General features: G+C 41.6%; 1 protein-coding gene across 2 annotated transcripts; it reads left to right on the top strand.

Annotated features, from left to right (window-relative positions):
* On the top strand, positions 1-22,304 carry LOC128771076 (zinc finger protein aebp2-like). Of its 2 annotated transcripts, XM_053886205.1 has the most exons (9): positions 1-537; positions 1,171-1,381; positions 2,374-2,481; positions 2,629-2,815; positions 5,417-5,541; positions 9,292-9,359; positions 18,073-18,186; positions 18,974-19,003; positions 20,427-22,304. In XM_053886205.1, exons 1-9 carry the CDS (start codon positions 53-55, stop codon positions 20,431-20,433), a joined length of 1,335 nt encoding a protein of 444 aa, XP_053742180.1. In that variant the 5' UTR covers positions 1-52; the 3' UTR covers positions 20,434-22,304. The 2 variants fall into 2 exon arrangements, with proteins under 2 accessions (XP_053742180.1, XP_053742181.1); XM_053886206.1 differs by lacking the exons at positions 18,073-18,186; positions 18,974-19,003; positions 20,427-22,304 and adding an exon at positions 11,223-14,885.
* The last annotated feature ends 323 nt before the right edge of the window (positions 22,305-22,627 follow it).

Genomic DNA, 22,627 nt, shown 5'->3' with positions numbered 1-22,627 from the left:
GCTGCCACTGTTCTCAAGCACGGGAAGTATCGCTCGGTGGTCCCGCCTCATCATGGCAGCTGTCGCTACAGGAGAGACGGAGTCTCTGGGCCCCGGTGGCGAGTTGCCGCCCTGTCAGGAGACGGAGGTAGTGCAGGACAGCCCCACAGACAAACAGGAGAGCAACAGTCGTGAGCCAAACATGGTTGACTCGCTGGCAGAGGCCGGGGAAGAGAAGCCCGTAGCTGCTGCAGAGGAGGCCGCGGACGAGGCGGCAGAAGATGCTGCTCCAGCGGCCAACCTGGAGGTGGCCGCCTCCAAAGAGCCAGAGGTCAACATTCCTTCGGAAGAGAGTGAAAGTGCAACCAAAGAAGCGAAAGCGGAGCCCGCTGAAGAGAACCGGTGCTTGGTGGTCGAGTGTGAGAAGAGCAAGGCGGGCAGTGATGAGGCTGACAAACCCAGCAGCGGCAGCGCGGAGCTGGGCGACAAGAGGCGTCCGAGCGTGGAGATGTCATCCTCGGACGGAGAGCCTCTGAGCCGCATGGATTCTGAAGACAGGTGCGGACATTCTTGTTGTTTACGACAATCACACCTGGAATTACGGACTTCCGTCTTGTGACAGTGGCATTTTACCTGGCGAACAAATCACATCATCTACATTTAAACCTCAGCGGTAATATCCCTCCGCCAAGTACAGGTGTCCACCGTCATGTAGTTCCTCAAAAGACAATTCACTTCACAAAAGTATTTTAACATTAACAAGTTTTAGCATTCATTGCAATGTTTTTATACTCTCTTCATTCAGTTATACTTTCGCACCCAATATTCTAACGCCACACCATTTAATAGATTACATTCAAATGATATCTGCTATAGCATTTATTATTATTTTCTTTTGCTCAACATTTAAAGATACAACTTTTAAGAAATACATTTCGGGTGACCCCTGCATTTTCTGTTGGTGACACGGACCATGAGAAAATAGTTTAAGGTATTTGCAGGTGAGTCATAAATGCGTGCGCTCGTGCCATCTGACTAATAACTGCTGAGCAACTGACAACCATGAAAAATCAGTTTCACTGCTGACTTTTTCTGACACTGCCTGCAGCTGTTGTGCAGCTGTGCACATCTCAATGGGATTGCTTGTGTCTCCTAACTGTTTTTCACCAACCCATTTCACCCGCCTCTCAGTATTAGCAGTACCTTGATGGAGATGGAGAGCACTGTGTCCAGTGGACGCTCCACACCTGCCATGATGAACGGACACAGCAGTGGCGCTTCCTCTGGTGTGAAGACGGTGGCCTATGCTTGCTGTTGGGATCTGTGTCCGCAGTACTTCAACTCTAGTCCTGATCTGGCTGAGCACATTAGAGGCATTCATGTGGATGGACAGAGAGGAGGGGTCAGTACACAGGCTACTTTTATGAGTTTACTGTGAATACCCTCAAAATGTTTTTCTGCATGAAAAAATATTTTTCTTCAGGAGTAAACCAAAGAAAGGTTGTTGCTGAAACTGGAATTTGAGTGGGAAATTACATTTCTAAATAGGTAAACATTGGTGAAGAAAGTGTAAATGACTTTTTTTGGGTAAGGCAATAAAAACTAACAGTACATTGGTAAAACACGGAATAAAGTTGACAGTCATGAATGAAGTTGTGAGTTCTCTGTCCGTAACACAATTTCATGAGCAATTTTATAGCCCCTTACTGACCTCATGAGGACCAGATAAGTATATGCAGGGGCCCGAGCTGCACTTTTCCCAGGTCTGATGTGTCCTTTAGTGTAGTCATAAGCACTTCCTGTCTCATAAGTTGCCAAATATCAGATTCAAAGCTTAATTATAGTGCACAGTTGCAGAGTGCCGCGAGATTTTCATTTAAATGTATGCAGATCTGGTCAATTTACTACAAGAACGAAGGTGTTCTACTACTGTAATCTTCTGTGCTGCAACTATGTTGTCAGTTTGTTTCCCGAGGCACAGAGTGAGTAGAATGGTTTCGTTTTCGATTCACACCTTTTGAACTCATTGTGGTCGCTGCCCTTCCTGTGTTGCTGTGTAAAGTCAGCCCTTTTACAGAGACAAAGACAGAGACGATAATTATGGGGGAAAAGCTTTGCTGTTTTATCTGGTCTAAGTGACAGGCTGCGATAGTCCATGTGAGATTTACTGAGACACGGGCCACGCTTGTGTGACACACGTTGAAATAAACTTTCTCCTGTGTTCTCCTTTGCTTTTACAAACAACTCTTACGTTTTACAATATTTACCAGTTAAGTGATTCACAAATGCAAAACCCAGATTCATGGAGCAATATTTGCGATTCAGGAATAACTTCTAATTTTCTTCTAATAAATAAACATGTATTTATTCTTAATTTCTGTCTGTCTCTGACAGGTGTTTGTGTGTCTGTGGAAAGGCTGCAAAGTGTATAACACTCCGTCCACCAGTCAGAGTTGGCTGCAGAGACACATGCTAACTCACAGTGGAGACAAGCCCTTCAAGGTAGACACTGGGGTTTTTAACCTCATTTTTAACCCAAATTCATTTATTCTGATCAGATTTTGTTTTGATTCTGAAATGCTGATATGTTTTATTCATATTTTACCTCAACGTCATGATCATGAGCACCTGTCCTCTCCTCTGCTGCAGTGTGTGGTTGGTGGATGCACTGCTAGCTTTGCATCTCAGGGAGGACTGGCTCGCCATGTTCCCAGCCACTTCAGCCAGCAGAGCTCGTCCAAACTGTCGAGTCAGGCCAAACTCAAAGAGGAGTCGCCATCGAAAGCTGGCCTCAACAAGAGGAAGAAACTCAAAAACAAACGCAGGTGCTCCCTACGTACGTACCTAACAGACACACTGAATAACTCCCCTCTGATCCGGTTTTGTTCGCTCAGTACTAGGTTGGTGGTCAACATTGTGGCATGAAATTTCAATTGATCAAGTTTTAAAGTACGTGATTGAGTACTGCTGGAACAAGTCTTTTGAACTGTTTGGTTGCCTGGGTCTTTCTCACATTTTTCTCTATGGTAATAGTAGAATATACAGGACTGAGACGGTCCTTACAGTAGTGCACACTCAAAGTTCTACTCAAATCATTCTTACACATTTCAACAGTAATCCCTGTCCAAAATGTAACTGACTTTTTTCGCGCCTAGATTTTGATTTAATCTTTAGCCCCTTATCTACTACATATTCATACAGGAATCACCTTGCGTTCTTTTGTCCCTTTTTCCAAGGCGAGTTACTGTGTCTATCTGGCAGTTAGTCCACATTGCTGAGATTTACACCCATGTAGATCAGGGCTGAGATAGTGATGGGTAGAGTAGGTATGATGAAACAGTATTGCAGGGTTTATCGTGTCCTAACAAATCAGAGGCCACTAGAAGACGTTTTGGTTTGGAAGTAATTTGAGGATTAATTGAATTTGTTGTTCAAGACCAAACATTTTACGGCAGACAGTGCCACCTTGTGGCCTCTGAAAAACAAGCCGCTATTTCATGAAACCTCATCAGCCCATCACTAGGCTGAGACTACCGTATTTTCCGGACTACAGAGCGCACCGGAATATTAGCCTCACCCACCAAATCTAAGAAGGAAAATTATTTTTTTCATACATAAGCCGCACCAGTCTATAAGCCGCGGGTGCACCGTTGCTGTCTGTGCCACAGAAAATGCATGAGGAACACTTCTAGCGATCCTCTAGTACTAGTTTTGAAAACGGGGTCCATGTCGAGACTGACTCATGAAACAATCTTGCCAGTGTTCTGAACTCCAGTCATGAATTCCTCACATCTTATTTACATTTAAAGTGTTAAGAAAGCGCTGTTTTCACCCTCCAGTAGATCGTCTCTGTTAGCAGAGCTGCGGACACGCGGGCGAAAACAGCGCAATTTGAGCGCTTTAAAGGTAAATAAAACGCCCGTGATGTCATCCGTTTGATCTGACGAAGCTCAATATTTTTGCCAGCAAAGAGCATGCTCATTAGACTCTTAAAACTCGGGATGCTCTGAGAGACAGGGAGAGCACTCAGCTGAAGCAGCTGTCTTCAACCTCTTTCATGAAAGTTCTCACTCTGGACGGTTGCAAACGTTTCAGATTCAGGTGGTGGACCGCGAACGCTGCATCTGACACACAGAAGACTGCAGCGGATTTGGCCGCGGTTGATTCCGTCTTAAAACGACACCTGAGAAAGGCTGCTCATCTGGCGCGGTGAAATTAATGATTATTTCTCGGGCAATATGCTTCGCGTTCTGAACGTCACGCTCAGACCGGCGAGTGTCGCGAGTGACCGCTGGTTCCTGCAGTTTCACTTTGATGAGCACCAGAAAACTCTCTGTGCTCCGTCAAGTGCTGGTGTTTTAAATATCGTATTCGTGGCGTTGACGCCCTTTAACGTGCATGTGCTGCAGGATGCAAACTTGACATGACAGACTGAAAAAAGCGTCCGCATTAGACACGCCGTTGCCAAGCGAGTGGCGAGTCGGGAGGGAGGAGCGGACACATCACAAACCGCGGCCGGTGCCTCATCAGAACGGCTGCTGTCACATGTGATCGGATTTTGTGACCGGCAATGACAGGCAGTGGTCGCCATTCACAGATCACAACGAGTTCAGCCTTTCATAATCGGTGGCCGATTGATTGGAATATCCCTGTAAAAATCAATGTATTAGCTGCATCGTTTTATAAGCTGCAGGGTTCAGACCGCGAGAAAAAAGTAGCGGCTTATAGTCCGGAAACTACGGTAATTCGTTTCGATTTTATCAAATCCAGGGACATTTTGTTGGTCCTGAAGTTTCCCTTTTCATGTGCAAATGAAATTACTAGCAATGTAAATAAAAATTAAACATTGTGGAAGTAAGAGTATAGAGTTGGCATGGAGGCAAAGCACAGCCGCAGAAAGCAGCCATTCACATGTTGACTCTCGTGTTTGGTCCTTTCACATGGCTTCATCTTTGAGGCAACCATACTCTATGCTGCTGCCTGTATAAACCAGGCTTTATTTTCTGTACTGCCTGGACCAGTAGGCAAGAACACTCGTTGAGGAAGGATGCTTGGGCTTTACTTCGCTGTTGCAAGCTTTGCTGAGTGGACCTGGTGGAGAGATACTGTTAAGCAGTGCTGACACAGCATCCCTTTTTTGCTTTAGATTAAATGAATATTTTGTTGTATCTTTTCATCAGCAGTACGTGTTCATTCCTGTCCATAGTTCTTAACTTGAATTCTGATGATAAATGTTTTCATGTGAAAATTCAACTTAAGATGTTTCAGTCTGAATACCATGAACGTGTTAGACGGCAGCCAAAATGCTCAAAGATTAAGCTTCTTTTTTTCGCGGTGCTGCATTTCTCAACTTATTAATGAAAACTCCTGCTTGGTATAATAGATTCTATTTTGGTTACTATACCTTCCTCCTTTTGATCTTACATTTTCCTTCCAGCGAGGCCCCACGACTTCTTTGATGCCCAAACTATGGACGCTATCCGGCACCGGGCAATCTGCCTGAACCTGGCCACTCACATTGAGGGAGTGGGCAACGGGCACAGCGTGGTCTTTCACAGCACGGTGAGTCTTTGCACTTGTAGACCCACCGTGCGCCCAGTTCTCTACTGATCTTATCTGTTTCTACTCGGGGAGACAATTCATGCATGTTTAAGGAATAATTTGTCCTCCTTTTCTCCCAACACTGAATGCCTATATGTGTCTAGCAAGAAATTATATGAAATTACTGAAGTAGATAGCAGAAACGCACAGAAGACCAGAGTGATTTAACAGCAAATAAATCTGTGCTTTTTTCAGACGTCATTTTATTTATCGACAGCAGGGGGCAGTATGACGTAGTCTGCCTTGGATCTACTTTTTTTTTCCTCTCAGTGCACTTGAGTTGAACCTAGTGAATCGCTTCGAGGCTTGGCCTTGTTTTTATTTTCTCAATCATGCGTCGCTGAAGACACAATTGGATTCTTTTTTCCTCTCACTTGTGTTGCATTTGCAGCCTCGAGCCTCACTGCTTGATCGATAATTGATGAGCCCTTCAGTGACTAAGCACCTTGATGCTGAACGTAGCCTTTGTTTTTTCCCCCGTGAAATAGGACACTTTTCAACTCCGCATACTACCCGAATTTTACATAACCGAGTTAAGCAGCTGTTCTAATTTAGGCATTTGTGTGGCGTTTCCGTGGATTGCCGCTAGAGGGCACTGTGTCTCCTTTTACGTTTCATTCATTTTTTTTCTTTAATGGATTCATTCATTCGTTCATCACCTCAAAATGAAATGATGATTTGCTGATGGAAGGAGGTGGTTCTTTTATTCACGCATTCATTGCGGTGTCTCTACACTTTAAGACAATTCCCTTTTAAAATGGCAACAAAAACACATTTTATTTCCTACATGACAGAATGTACCACAAATGGTGAGTGTAACATATGGCTGTATCTTCACCAAAGTATGCAGCCAGTCGGCAAGTAGTCACTTATTATTTGGTTGTTTTTGGTTCTGAGCATATCTCCTGCTGCAATTTATGAATATTTAGATTTTCCTCTTTGCATCACAGCTGAAATATTTTTCCGCTGTTTCTTAAAACATTAAATCTGTGTTTCACGTCGCTTAACATTAAAACTTAAAACAGAGTCCAACATTTTCATTAATTCTATCTCAGTGTTTTGCCTGTGGGATCAGGCATTAAAAAGATATGACCAAACGCAGTGTGTGAAAAAGTCTTGAAATTCCAGATGAGAGAGCTGCAAATTCAAAGCTTGGGAAGAGGTTATGGGAGGTAACTTTATATTTGGAGCAGCCAGACAAGTTCAGGAGGTTAGAAAATGCAGGCAAACATTCAGAAAGCTATGAGAGATAGCACAGGGAAAAGAGGTTAAGTGAGGGTCAGAGTCAGAGGGAGATCTGCTGCTTTGGTCCTCTTTCTCATCACTGTGGAGGATTGTGGTTGAGAAGAACTGGGGTGCTGCGTCAGAGCTGAGAGGAACTTCCCTCCCCATCCTGCATTGAGTGCAGCTGCAGGGGTTCTGGTGTGTTTCGCCAGTCGGGTCTCTGACACTCCAGAGCAACTCAGTGCTGTTATTGTGGGATAGTTTTGTTATTGCACCTATCTGCGTCATCAACTGCTTGACCCTTTGACATGCATTAGGCACCTCAATTAAGTTACCCCCCTCCTCCTCCACTGTATTTCTCGGTCTGTTTGAAATGAACAACTGCTGGTAGTACTGATTTTATTTGCTGGACTCCTATTGGCCAAGCCATTACCAATGAAAAGCATGGTTTCTTCATGTCATGTGGGTGGTGGTGATGATGATGGTGATCACCTGATCCACCACTTTTTGCAGTCAATGAAACTACCAGTAGGTCAACATCAATGAGATCGAAATCCACCAGAGGGATATGGTTTTCAGTAGAGGGCACGCAAGAGTCTTCCCTCTAGATATTCTGCTGCTTAATTGTCTGAGCCCAACCGAATGATGGTGACGCCACCAGCGTGGCGTGGCACAAGACATACAGCAAGTGATGTGTCAAATTACACATTTGCACTTGAATTATTAGTATAGTATCTACAATTGGTTTGTTACGTTGCACTTTTGCACTGCTGTGTCACGTTTTTATGATGATAATGACTATTATTATTCTTGTACATACAGTACATGCATCTTCAGTTAACCACTGCTTAGTCCTGTTCAGCGTTGCAGGGAGCCCCAGATTAACTATTATTATCATTCCTCCTAAGTGGGACGAAATATGGAACAATGTGAAATGATCCCAGATAATAAAGGTGAGTTTTAATTCTCAAGATGCTTGGTTGTGTTCTGGGAAGACCTTCTACTGTTGTTACACTGGAACAAGGAAGTCAATTAAACAATTGGCATCAAGTGATTTTTAGGTTTAGCATGATAAAATGAGGAGGTGTGTGAGATTATATTTCCATGTTTTGGGGATTTAACAGGACAATTAAAAGTCTTTCCGTGTATTAGAATCGATGACATGTTCCCTAATCTGGAAGGTGAGGGGGGTCATAAAGTGTTAAACGCAGAGGACTGTCTCTTGTCACACCGGAGCCTCCTCCCTCTTGTCCTCGAACCACTTTCCATCAATGCCTGAGCTGGTCCCTGGAGTCATAAAAATAATCTCAGATATTCATGTGCGTAAGAAGTTCTTCTCATGTGAGCTCATTCAACATCCTAAAAATAGACATTCTGAGCATAACGGAGCCAATTGACGCAAGAGGTTATATCTGTGGCTATTTTTGACTCCCTTGGTTATTTGTCTAGCTCTCTCTTTCCCCGCAGACAATATTTGTGTGAATTCCAGACTAGTTTTACTATAAACCAACACAGCATGATAGATTGGTCACGCAGAGCAGGAGCCAACTCGTCCAGGAAATCTGTTTTTGTCTCGACTGTACTTCACATAACAAAAGAGACTTGGATGTTTGATTCTGTGTGTTGTGGCTAATCTAGTCTGCATTTTTCACAGCAGAAAGTTATGACAGTTAACAAAAATACAATTCAAATAAAGAGCATGTGTATGTGTCCACTGACGTGTTATACTGTCTCAGGATGATACTCTCCAGTAATTTGTGTTTATATTGTGGAGACTGCGCACGGAGGAAGAGCACATCTTCCACACCAAAACATTGTCAACGTTTGTGAGCAATTCTCAATGTGTTGCCAAAAACATGTTTGCTTGACTTACACTTCCATGTACGTTTGATTCGCCGGAAAACAGAAGTCTAACTTTGCTCTTTCATGCATTATTAAGAAGGCTACGCTGCTTATTACGGTAATGATCTCCTACTTTATCACTTGAGTTGTTTGAATCATGAAGCCTCATTATCTCCGAGACTCGGGTTCAGCTTTTGAAGCTTCTTCTCAGAGGCCTCCACGCATGTTGCAAGAACTGTAAAACAACTTTATGCAAATGCGGTGCTCTTGAAATAGTGCAAAGGTCTTTGATTTGGTCGGAACTACTGGCTCTTATTCCATTCTTTTCTGAAGTAGTTCTAAGTGTGAAGTTTTAAAAAATCACTTGGAAAGGGCAGGCGTTTATCCTGAGGCAAATGTCGGACCGTGTTTTCAGACTTTCGCTTTATGAATTGTTGGATTGGTCTTGAACCTGGATGTCTGCAAATGTTTTTTTGTGCTTATTTGCACTCACCATTGCAGCATTTCTGCCACTACTACATGCAGAATTAAGATTTCATATTTCCTGTTATCCAGTGAACATTAATGTACATTGATACATGCATCAAACTAGGGTATAGTAAACAAGCACTTTTTGGTTTTTGAACCTGCTGTCTATCTGTGTAGGTTCTGGCACGGAGGAAAGAGGGTACAGGGAAAGTGAAAGTCCTTCTACATTGGACACCTGAGGACATGTGAGTGAATCCTTTTCTTTTCTCGTCATCTTTATAATAATTGCATCAACGAATAAGGAAAATTGTCTTGATCTATGACTTTTTTTTTTCATTCTGTGAGAGGCAACCTTGTGGGGTCCTGTTAACTCTTTCGATACACGAAAATAAATACAGACGCTATATAAATGAATCAAATTCCTCTAAATACAGTAACTCTCGATTTCATTTTTTATTCCTATGTTCACGTGCTGGTGTTATAGAACATGTTGGGCATGTGTGAAGTGAAATTTATTCAAAATATGGCATCGTATCAGGTGTCGCATGCGCTATCAATTCCCAATATTCTGATTTAGTTAAAATTTATTTCATGAATTAATTACAATACTCAATTCAATATTGAGTAACCATGATGTACTCTGGACAGTACGGTTTGTTGTGGTTAGTGGTTCAGGCCAACATCTCCGGGGTTGTCTTTTTTGCTTTTTGTTGAGTTTTCATGTTACCCAATGAAAGAAATGCAGAATCTAAATTGTCGATACAAGTGCAACAAACATTAAAAAGTCAGTTCACTGCCCCGTGTCGCCCCTTCTCCCAAACATTAATCTGTACTCTCATCGCATGCAGGCTCCACCTCAGATGCCTGCACACAAGGACACAGCAAATGCACCTAGATAAATTAATCAGTGACTGTATTAGCATGAACCTGCTGTTGTCCTTGCACTTTCATACTAGTGCTGTGTATTCCTGCAGCCAAGTATGGTCTATGTACGGATATGTAGTGTATGCATACATTGGTTTGGTTGTTGCTTATGCTGTTTATCTGTTTGGTAATTTCATTTGCTGGGGACCCGAAACTCAATTTAAGTCGAGTGACAAAGAAAAAAAACACACAAACATATATACATATATATGTGTGTGTGTGTGTGTGTGTGTGTGTCAGGATTTTTGCTGCCGATCCCCGATACAGATCACATGGATTGACAATTAATTTGTTATCGAAATAATGAGACCTTCTGTGTACATGTGAAAAAATGAACCAAAAAATCATTTTAATTCAGACATGTTTTTATATACCTCTTCAAGGAGCCAAAAAATTGAAAAACCTTGCTGCGTGCAACAACTATTCTGTCAAAAGGACAACTGAAAAACATCTAATTCGACATGAGACATTGCACTTGTGAATCTCTCGAGACTTAACTATGTCCGTGAAATATTTACATACTGGCCACTTGTAGCGGGACTATGAGACAGAAAGCACTGCATTTATGAGCATATTTTGTATTATATATATTTTTTGTTTTCATAGAAAATTTGAAGATAAAAATCTAATTTATAAAAGTAATATTTTATACTATTTTTTTATGAAGGAGTGTTAATTAGACACAGTTGCCTGTACATCAACCTTCTGTACACACTTTTCAAGTTGCTGCATCACACCAGTACTTCCTATTTCAGAGGCAGGGATGTGTACATGCCCTAGTTAATGGTAGCAAAGCACCACATCAGTCTCTGATCTTCCCATTTGATTGAAGCTATTCCAGTGTGCAGTCTGTCGTTCAGTTCTGTTCTAATATGAGGAGTCCGTGTTAACTAACTCATGATAACAACCAAAGTGTTAAAGGCATTAGGAATGACCTTTTAGAAATGCACCTATATATGGTCCGCTTCATTTCAATTCCATTTTCTGTTTATGAGACTTTCATTCAGCTCTAAACGTGTCAATAATGTGTCGTGCCATTTTCCGACTCATCACCTTTGCAGTTCAACACCTATTTTGGAGTAACCTCAGTTTGAACCCGTATTTTAAAAGAATAGGCAGAATGTGCTTTGAACATTAGAATTCATCTCTGTCACAATTCATTTTTCACACTTTGGACTCACCAGTGGTGGCTCAGTGGAGGTGAACATTGGTACCAGCTCTTTCAAAGAGTCGTCTGGAATGCTTCAGTGCGGTTCTGCTGAAAAGATTTTTAGAGCTTGAGTGCACAGACTTGATGGTGTTCAGGGAGCGGAGTAAAGCCCACATGCTAATAACAAGAAGAATGTGGACCAACGAGGGAGAAAGTCCATCACACTGTTAATGTACATGAGATTGGGCTGTGTGGTGAAAGATAAAAAGGATATGGTGAACAAAGTGGTTAAACAAGCTTGAATCCTGACGTGTTGACGTTCACTTTAACAAAATAATAAAAAAAAAAGTAGAATGTTTGTTCTGAACACTTCAATGCCTCTTCCTGTCATCCATCCTCCTCTTCTTTCTTTCCTCCTTCTCTGATCCACCTCTGCTGTATCCTTCCTGCCCCGTGTGTGGGAGTTTAATCTGGCGCCTAGAGAAGTAATGAGGGGGAGAAAAATGAAGTTTCGAATTAATCCGGAGAGTCTTCCCTCATGAACTAACAGTGAGACATGGATGGAGATTTATGGTTAGACTAGAAAACATAGTGGGTAAATATGTGAGGAAAAACAAGTCAAGTAAATGACAGCAGGCGGTTAGTGCCCAGTTCCAATGAAGGGACGGGCAAGATACTCTCATGAGCACATAGGCCAGTGCAAGAAACAGAATTTATTTTCTGTTTATCAATTTGTTGGTTGTATTTTGGGGATTGATGCAAAGTGGTTTGGGTCGTATTTATTCAAACTTTGATAAAATTGCTCCAGTCACTTCCTTAATCCTGGTGAGATTCTGTACCAGCTGAAACCCTGGTCTAGCGAGGAAAATGCCTAGAATATGTGCTATGTGGGGTGACTAGACCTGATGCTTCCCCCTGGTGAGGTGCTCCCAACGTGCTCTTCCAGGGCGAGGTCTCCCTTTTGGATACCAGGCCTTTCAGGTGTCATATGACATAATACTGAAACCAAATACGCATCACTAGTGATGGGTTGCTGAGGTTTCGAAACAGCTATTACAATGAAACCTCACATCATTTTCAAACCAAGTGCGCCATCTGGTGGCCTCTGAAAATGAGGACACCATTTGATCAACCTGCAATACTGTTTCATGATGCCTCACCTAACCCATCACTGTGCATCATATTTTCTACTTGCTAACCACTTCATGTGCACCTCGTAATATAGTCGACAAGCACTCAAGTACACATGTTAAAGGGCCACAATTTTTCTTTTTTCAACAAGTCAACAGTCTGTTAATTGAGGTTTTCAGGTGATATGATGTACTACTCCAAACGTCTGCCCTTTCATCTTTGTCTAGCTTATTTGCACTGTCCACTTTTCCTTTAGCATTGAACTTTGAACTTGTCATCTTTTTCAGTAATGCTGGCGTGAATGCGTGCTGTACATTTGGATGTCAGTTATTCAAACAATACAATCACTGTTCAACAGTTTTACTGAAAGAAAGTCTAATGACATAACTGGAATTTTCAACATTGTAACATGCTAAGAACACTTCATGTTGTGACTAAACAAAGTGAGATGAGAAATGTGAACTGTCAATCAGTCTACATATTTACGATCATGAACCTTCACCCTGGACTTGTATTGTTTTTTTGCCTGGCTTTTTAGCTGGGTCTGGGTAGTTTGAGTTGAGCAGCCTGATGGTCTTATTTTAGCAAGACTTTAGTGAAAACTATGTAAAAAAAAATCCCAAACTAGCCTTCTGACTTAAATAAAATAGTTTCCCAACTATTTTCCCTCCTTAATAAACACTTAATAAATCATGCTGCAGCACTCATCCCTGTTTGTCTTGTTCCTTCTCAGTGAACTCATTGCTGAAACGTGTGCACTTTGCATTGTTTTTTAACCTTCAATATGCATGTGCATATCGTAGATGTTGGCTTCTCTTCTTTCAGATGGTATTTGATTTGTTTACATAGGCCTTCGAGGAGTCATTTAAAGTCATTTAAAACGCGCTTGTCAAATCATGTTGTCAGCGCACTATTGTCAGTCGAGGGATAACTGGTCAGGAGCCATAAATAATCCGCTGGGGCAGCCAATTGCGGGTCCTATTGAGGGACTAGGATGTGAAATATTTGCATAAGCCTTGTCAGACGCGTCAAACGCCCTGGCACAGTCTTTTTATTTCTAAAGGCATTTTGGCTAGCTTCTGGTGGGCCTGTTACTATTTCCCTGTTGAGACATGTAACATTGCGATTCATTGCGACTCCCCACACCAAGGTCAATCTGTAGTGCGGAACTCAGTGAACATGCCCGCTGCTCGCCCACCAGATCAATTATTAGCCCGGTGAATGTGGGAAGACATGTTTATTAATACTCAAGCCCGCCAGTCACTTTCTGCCTGACACTCATTAACTCCATTTGGATTAATCACTAACTGACAAATGGTGAACCACAGATCGGGGTGAACGCTGTGGGTGGTGATGGAGGGTGAGTCTGAAAACCAAAACGGCATGTTTTTAAATAAATGGTTAAGAAATGTTTTGAGTGTTTTACGTACATTCAATTTCACATGTCCAAATGTCACTGAGGAGTCTGAGAATGGAACAGCCTTACTAGCTTTTATAAGAGCTTTTATAGTGTCTCTCAGCAGGACATACTACTTGAATAACTCGTGGTTTCAGTCATTGTCAGAAGGATGTTTAATAACATTACCTCGTATTTAAGACAAAGCCCTAGCCACCCTGCTCAGGAAAGCCATTTTTTTTAACCTGAAGAAATGAAATATATTGACGCATAAAAGTCTTATATCCAGGATCACTATTTCGGTGAAAGTTCTGTCTATGCCTTGTTAGTAAACTTTCCTCAGAGATATGAAAATAAACATAATTCCTGTGACAGTAAACACTTCGCTCCAAGCAGGAGTTGATAATCGTGTGAATAAAAAGTTGCTTACCATCTGAGGGTGGGTTATCTATGTGTGTCTTAATATGAACTCCATTTATATTAAAATTGGGATTTGTCCCCTTGAGATTTGGGATGACACGACGATCACTGCGCAACACTTTCCAAGCCATAAGAAACTCCTTAACTGAACTGTGACCATTAGTTCACCAGTCTGAAATTGAGTAGAAAAGTGATTCAGGAGTCATGAAGTCTCAGTATTTTTCCTTGGCAGGGTTTGCTGCCACTGACCTTTGCAAGGAACTGAATCAGCCGCACTCTCTCCTCCGCACAGTGGAATCATGCTGGTTGAAGACCTGACACTTCGCAACTATTTTTTTAAAAGTTACTAACCGAATTTGACACGTTTTGCTGTGGCCTGAAGTAAAAATAGAAAGGGTCATCTGTGCTTCTGGCCATGACTTGCTTTGGTAGTCAAGTGGATATTTAGGATTCGCCTTTGTAGTTAACTTCATTGCTGTTTAAAGTAACTCATCTCTAATTCTCCTCATTTATTTTTCTGTCCGCTCTTACCAAAACATTTTGTTTCTCAGGAAAACAGAAGGGTAGAATTTCACTTTGCTTTTTTTTTTTTTTTTTTTGTTTTGTCCTCCAAAACCTCTACATCCAAATCTTCGCTGGCTGTATTTAAAATCATATATTTAAAAGAGATTTTGTAGTTGCAGCCTTATATGCATGACCATTGCGCCCCCTTAATTGACAGAGCCAATTTATTATTATTATTATTTTTTTTGTTGTGAATTAGGCTTGCAGTTGATGATTTTATTATGTCTCATTATGAAGGGAAAGAAATGAAATGTATGTATGTATGTACTTGTGTCTTGAGTCTTATATGCTGTTTCGAAAACACAAGAAAAATGTAATTTCATTGCTTAAAATGTGGTGGAATAGGTATGTGTCCCTTGCTGTGTCCTCCTTTGATGAAATGGTCTTCTACTTTTGACGTTTTGGGTCCAGTTTCCCAAGCTTCTTGTGGCGAGAGCGATGGAATAGAAAGAGTCTAATTTTGTGGTTGATTCCAGGCCTATTATCAATACACCTACTTATGCTTTTTGTTAAAGGATTCATTAACTAGTTTCTCCTCTGAACTACTACATTTCTGGACTGAATCTGTCTTGACTGGAACACTCAGCTTTCCATTCATGCAGACTTGCATTCTGGTTCAAGCACGAGAACTAAATTACCTCTTCTATGAGACCGACTCTAATACACCGAGTCTATTTGTCTTCATTCAGCTCACTGTGAAAGTCTAGGGCTTTGAAAATCAATTTTTGCTTTCAGATCTTGTGGTATTGTGTGCATGTGTGTGCACTTGTTTCTGAAGTTTGCGCCTCTGCGCATCCTTCATGGCACAGTGTCCTGCTGTAGTGCGGTGGCACCGTGCTGGGTGTTGTGACGTGCTTCGTGACTCTTTGTGTAAAGATTCTCCACTCACATTTGGTTTCAAAGTGTGTATTAAATAATGATGCCTTGCGTCACAGAGGACAATAACTCAAGAGAAATCCAAACTTTGATTCCACAGCTTGAAAGCATCTGTTTTTCGTCTCGTCACTGCGTCCTCTCAAGATTCTCCTTCATGTCTCTCTTCCATTAAAGGGAATACAGATTTCACATTAACTAGCGCCTTCCTCTATCCCATTTTCTTTCCCTCAGCCTTTTCCGGCCCTAGTGTTTTTAAGCCCTGATGTTGACCGGCATCCACATGTGCTGAATGAGGCGCCTGTGGAGCGTTACCTGCACACATTGCTCTGAATGTGCAGATAAGGCGTGTGAATAAGTGATTTGGCTCGGTGAATGCTTGCTCGCTGGCTTTTGTGTGTGTGTGCGTGTCTCTGGGGGCTCCTGCGATGACGCACGTAGTGACGAGGGGAGTGATGGCGAGGGGAGGTGGGGGAGGAGGCAGGGGGAGGCACAGTCAATTTGTTAAGCTCTTTGTTTCTCTCTATTGCACCTCGACTTTCACACTCCCCGTCATTCACTGGGGAATGGTGATGCAGGTACAGTAAGGTGCAGCCTCTTGATAAGTGCGACCTGAGCATGTACTTCTCTTGTTTTTCTCTGTTCAAGGATCAGGTGAGGATGTTTTTCCTCAAGTTTATTATGATTTGGAGATTTGGAGAGTTGTATTTTCATTCTCGTGCTTGGCCAGGTCCTGTTTTCAAATGGTGGGACGCAGGCTGAAAATTGTGCAAATCCTCCCCACAATTTCTTCCCAGAAACCTTGCTATGTGGAAACAAGTGCGACTGCAGAAGATAGATTTAATATTTTACCGGCAGTTGAATGTCTAAAAGTACAATATCACAAAATGGTATTATGATCAATTTTAACTTTTTCTTCTTCTTTAGAAAGGCTACGTCCTCCACCTTCACCTATGTTGTCCACCCTCCCTAGTCATACCTGTCCCCTTCATGGCTTCTTTTTTACATCCATAAGTCAATGGTTGTCTTTCAACTCCGTCTCCGTCACTCAGTCCAAACCACCTGAATCTGGTCTCCCGTGGCTCTTTTGTCCAATGTCTTTCCTAGTCACTCCCAATGAAAACCTGTGCATCTTCTATATATATATATATATATATATATATATATATATATAAATTCAAATGGCTTTATCGACATGCCGTCAACTGGGGTTTGACATAGTAAGGCTTCCTCTTGAAATACGTTGGACCGTAAGGGACATGAAACTGCTCTGCCTTTACCGTTTCCGCTTTCAGATGATGATCACATGAACTCAGGCACTGCTAATAGTTATCGTCCACATGCATCCAAAATCCACATTTTGCTAAAAGTAGTCTCCTTCTTTGTTTAGAACAAAAGCAGATAATGAAAAGAACAAGAGAACAATATTAAATCAATAATATGCACTGATAGTACCACTCTGACCTTTCGTTTGCTATGTTTATTTTCATATTTATTGGTCATTAAACTCAGATGTTGTAAACATACTCTCCAGGTGACCTACAATGCAGCTTAGTATTTCGTTCCCTCGTGTTACCAAAGCGAATGCACGTTTTACTGTTTCTGTGGGAACCATTTACTTAATCGTGCGCGCACTTTCATTTTTATTTTACCATGTCAGCTCTGAGGCGCTATAAAAAACATATGAAATTATATATATATATATATATATATATATATATATATATATATATATATATATATATATATATATATATATATATATATAATATACAGCCATCTTAAATAATTTTGTTGCTTTGAAGCAAAAGATGAGGGTTTAAAAATTTCAGACATAACAGTGGGACTCATGTCTTGAATGAAATGTAATCCAATTGAAATATTCCTGAAGGCTGTCTTTGGCTGCATGTGATTTCGGTGATATGTGATGTATAATTCCATCCTTACAAGAGTCTTAAACATAACCTGAGACTGTCCATGGGTCGACCCTGTGGAATTCAAATTTTGCCAATGCACAGGAATCCATTATTGTGGACCACACATGACCGAACCAGCACATATGGAAATGAAACTTTAAAACCCACTCAGACATGTGCTAACCAAACACAGCACTTCCCAGCTATGCGTCTGTGCACAAGGGGCTAGACATACTTGCATATATGAGATCAATTGAGTTAAGATGCCAAGAAACCCTACCTGGATAAAAGCCTTATTTCTTTCATAATGCAATGCTACATGGTCATTTCCAACATCGGCAGACAGTTTGCTTTGTCTACTTCATGATTGAACATGTGCATAGACCCACACGTTCTCGTGTGTCTCTTCTGTCAAGGCCACGCTGCTTATGGAAATGTACTCAGAGCAAGGTGTTAACATGTGCATTTGAATCAATGAAGCTCATTGTTCATCTTTGCACGCTTGGCAATGCTCCGTCCCCTCTTTTTCATTCCCCGTTTCTTACTGGATCTCAAACCAAACGGGCTCACTTCCTCTCTTCCAGACTGCCTGATGTGTGGGTCAACGAAACGGAGCGCTCTCAGCTGAAGACCAAAGTGGTGCACTTATCCCAGTTACCTCAGGACACGGCCATGCTGCTAGACCCAAACATCTATAGGTGAGCGTGAGACGCCCCACACATGTTGTGTAAACACGGAACTGTCAGTTACAGTGTCAGCACTTGCTAGTCAACTGACTGCTACTTAATGGTGGCGTTTATTTGTGAGTCAAGTTTTTGGAAATCTTCTTGATTTGTTGATGAAATTTAACCGGGAATTGTGCGTCTCGTATGTACACGTCTAAAATATATGCACAAGTCTGCATGCATGTGAACCTCAGAACTTTTATAAGTGACCTGTGTGCAGGGTCCCACCCTGTGTCTGTGTGAAACTCTTAAACCACCAGATGGCACCAGCCCCAGACAGAAAAAAATGAAACCTGCTCTACACTAACTGACAGAGAAATAGCTTCCTTTTCTGCCTTCAATTGGACCTTCAAGCCAAGTCCTATTTTATCACAGCTTTTGTATGTCAATAAAACTGAGTTTGTAGTGAGAAAAGGGACAACTTTATTTATATAGAGGCTTTAGTAGACTCCTGTAGCTGGTTCCTTAAAGAAGGTGCAGCCGGCTTATAGGTGAGGTCCCGCACCCAGCCGAGCTAAGCGGCATACAGATTGCTTGATTTTAATTGGACTCGAAGGTTCAGTAACTGCCTGGGGTGCTGCTCGACTTTGGTTTTAGAGGTGGAGCTCACTGTCAGCCAATTCATTACAAGGTTGTTTTAGTGCGTGAAAGCCTGTAGGTGACACAATGGAAACTCGCTGATTTGCTTTTTATGATTATTTTTACTGTTTCAAAAAGCCCTCTGTGTTTTTGCCTCACAACTGTTCCTCTTTTATTTCAGAGCACTTCCTCAAAAGCGTCTGAGGCAGAGGTGAGAAAACGTTTTATCAGGACTGTGTATGAAATTCAGTGTTTCCCGTAGAATTTATTTCAGGCCCGGGTTTCCCACCGAAAAAACACTAGAGGCACATTAGGGCAGTCAGAGCTGAGCCCTATATTAGATGAACTAAGCGGCTGCTTCGGGGGGGCGCCATACCCCCAGATGCCAAATCATAATTCATGCACTCGTGAGAATTTCTTTTTTTTTTCTAGAAAAGTGCTTTCACTTTCTGCCTCTCAGAATGATAGCACAACTGTGAATGTTTATTTTTCAGCTAAAAATATGTGATAGTGATAGTGATTGTGCAAGGAAATGCAGTCCATATCCCAAAATAGTGTTATCAAAAATTGTGACATCAAATGTCTGTCCTGAAAAAAAGTTTTATATCTGAAATATCAAACTGAAAGTGATGGCTATTTACCTCGTGAAAGTAATCACTGATCATATTATCATGTCGTGATAATGTGATGTTACATCATTTCTCATTGCTGAAAGATTCAACTCTGAGATGCAGCTGTGTCCTGCTTGAATAAAAACATTTCACTTTGGAAACAAGTGAGAATTTAATCATTTTACCGGAAAGGACGTTATCTGTCTTAGTGTTATATGTGTTTTTTCCAGAAGAATTTTCTTTCATGTCTGAAGTAAATTGCCCAAATATGCATACAATCTTCAGACAGACGGAAGTATACGTGTTTGTCTGTGTCGTCTGTAAGGCTTTGTCAAAGTGAGCCTGAGCTACCTGCATTAAAATTATAATGCGATCGCTTTATAACCAAACAACCTTGTGAAAACAAGACAATATGTAAAGAACTGCCCCCGAGTAGACGTGTTTCCTTCCTGAAGATGTGAAGGAATACTGGGCTTTAACATGAGAAGAAGAAGCCTTAATGAGGCAGTTGCTGCCTCCTTTATTGTCAGCGCACGTCCTGAAGTTGCGTTTGTACACACAGAACAGCATCACTGGTCGCGTCCTGATCATTAACCTGACTTTAAAGGCCACGTGCTTCTTAGTTCACATGAGCTGCTGTTCCAGAACACAGACTCAACAGTGCACAGCGCCGCATTGATCACATGGTCACATCAATAGAATTAAACAGTGGCGGAACATCAGCGACACGGATAACTCGCTGACAGTGTCCCCATTCCAGGCTACTCAGTGGCTTCATTTTTTGACAGCATTGAAACCACATGCTGTTTGATTTAAACAAAGGTTATTTATGAATGTTGTCCATTACTCTATGACGCCGCCCTAATCTTACATGAACCAAGCAATTCAAATCAGCTGTCTGTTGATCTAAGATGAAGACTGTTTCTCCAGCTACCGTCTCTTTAGTAACACAAGTCAACTTCCCCCCCGTCTCTCTCTCTCTCTCTCTCTCTCTTACTCCCCCCCTACTGTCTTTTTGTTCAGCCTGTAAGAAGTCAAGAGCGGACTTGATCCTTGCTCACGGGGGCTTTGTCTTGTCTGGATGGGACACTCATCTTCCTCCACTGATTTAGTCTCGTAGTAAAGCGGCAATTACGTCAAGTCACACTTGGACAATTTCTCGTCTTTTCCACTCAATTAAAGTATTTGAAACGAAGACCTTAAGAAGTGGGGGTCAGGACTGTTTTTTTGGTGCTAATTTCAAAGTAATCGAAAACAACCGCCATCAGGAAAGAAAAGACATTTTTCACCTGTTTGTGTATATTTATGCAGATTTGTAACTTATTTTTCTACGTTGTTCAATTGTGTTGTAATGTTGATTACTGTGTATACTTTCTATATAACAGTTTCCGATGTGAATATCATGTATTTGCATATGTGCTTTTGACTGTTAGCTAATGGGCTGCGCTTGGTTATTAAGAAAATATCCTTGTAATTACGATATGACTTTCACACTCTTTACAAATTTTGAACTGTACATTTATGAACCTGGCTGCCTGTCATGTCATTTCACATACGGGTTCTAACCTTCAGTGATGATGTTTACCTTGACGGTGAAGAAGAAGAACTTGTTGTGAATGTCTTAACTGACATCTTTTCCAGTGAGTGTAGCCTTAATTTATTGGGTTTTTAAAGGTCAAACCAACTCCGTTTTGTCCAATCAGTATGCAGTGAAATGTGTATTTTTTTTTTCCTTTTCTAAATTTGCACTTGGCACGGACATGTTTTACACGTACAAATGTGACGGTGGTGTTGCTGTTACTACATATAGAGTATGGGTGTCCTGAGTTTGTGTTTAACACTGATGGAACAGTGGAGGGACGGATCAGAAAACAACGCAACAGACACTGGTTGAGCTATGAGCTCGACTTGCAAAGCAGTGCTTTCCATTTTTAGGGTTTTTTTTTTTTTTTATGTTACCTTGACATGAGTAACTCTGGGTCATAACTGAACCCTGTTGGTAGTGTTTCCAGGCTTGTCCTGATGGGACACACTGTGGCCCAGGATGGCCTCACACCCTGGCAGAGTCATGCAGGTGATGATTTTGAGAAGGTCAGAGAGGCACCTGTGGACTAATAAGCGTGGCCCACAAGAGCTTTAAATACCAGTTCAAGTTTGAACTAGCTCACCAATAATGTGTGTTGATGTCAGAACACATGATACTATGCTGTTTAAAGAAACAGATTATAAATATCCACATTTAGTCTGGATATTCGGATTGGGTATCGATGTTTCAAGGGGAAAAAGTTACGTTATTTAAATAACAGAGTGACGGCGCATTTTGCAACTCACATATATATATATATATATAAACTGAGGTCACAGTAAACAGTTTTGAATGGGAATCTCAGAGGTTTGTTCTATTTTAAACATGGAAAATGTTTCAACGTGTTTATAATACTGTATACCTTTTTATACACAAATTCAAGTTATAGTTTGCAGCCTAGTATGCTAAAAATGTCTCACTGTTTATATTGTGGCTGACACCAGTGCTGTTTATCAAAGTGTTTTGTTAAATGTGTGTACTGTCAAATTCCTGCTTGCACAAAACTGTCTAGAATCAAAGTGTTCACACTCCAACTTTGAACAATGTACTGTACCTTTTTCTGCTAACAGCAAGTGTTTATTTCCTGTCTTGGATGATACATGCAAATCTGTTGACGCACTTAAAAGTTGCTTTTTTCCTTTGCAATAAAATGGTGAAACCTCGTTCTAAGGATGTTTGTACAGGTGATGATGCGAGGTGTCAACCTGGCACAACGGTGCGTTTGTGGGAACATATATTCAGGTTCCTATGTTTGCTTTGGATGAATTGGAGGAGTTCTTTGGCAGCGATGAGCAGAGCAGCTTTGGAAGCGTGCTGAGGAGGAGCTAATGACTCAGCCAGTGGGACAAAACCCCAACCGGTCTCAGCTGTTGGTGAACATGCCAGAGGGGAAGCAGAGTTCAGGAAGAGGTCTTCTGTCCTGCTCTTCAATAACTCCAGCACTACCTATGGAGGACGTCGGCTCATGGCCAGCTACTATGTCCAAGCCCTTACGGGAGGATCGTTTCAGATTTGTTGGGTCCCCAAAGTCTTTATTGGCATCCATCTATGCACCATGTGGCCTGGGAAAGGGACTAGTAATGCGTTCCGCTGACATCACTTTCTGTTCGTCTGTACAGTCTTCGCCAGTGTGTCTGAA

This window comes from Synchiropus splendidus, chromosome 14 (assembly GCF_027744825.2).
Source record: "Synchiropus splendidus isolate RoL2022-P1 chromosome 14, RoL_Sspl_1.0, whole genome shotgun sequence".
Lineage (NCBI taxonomy): Eukaryota > Metazoa > Chordata > Actinopteri > Syngnathiformes > Callionymidae > Synchiropus > Synchiropus splendidus.
This window is presented reverse-complemented; position numbering and strand designations above follow the sequence as displayed.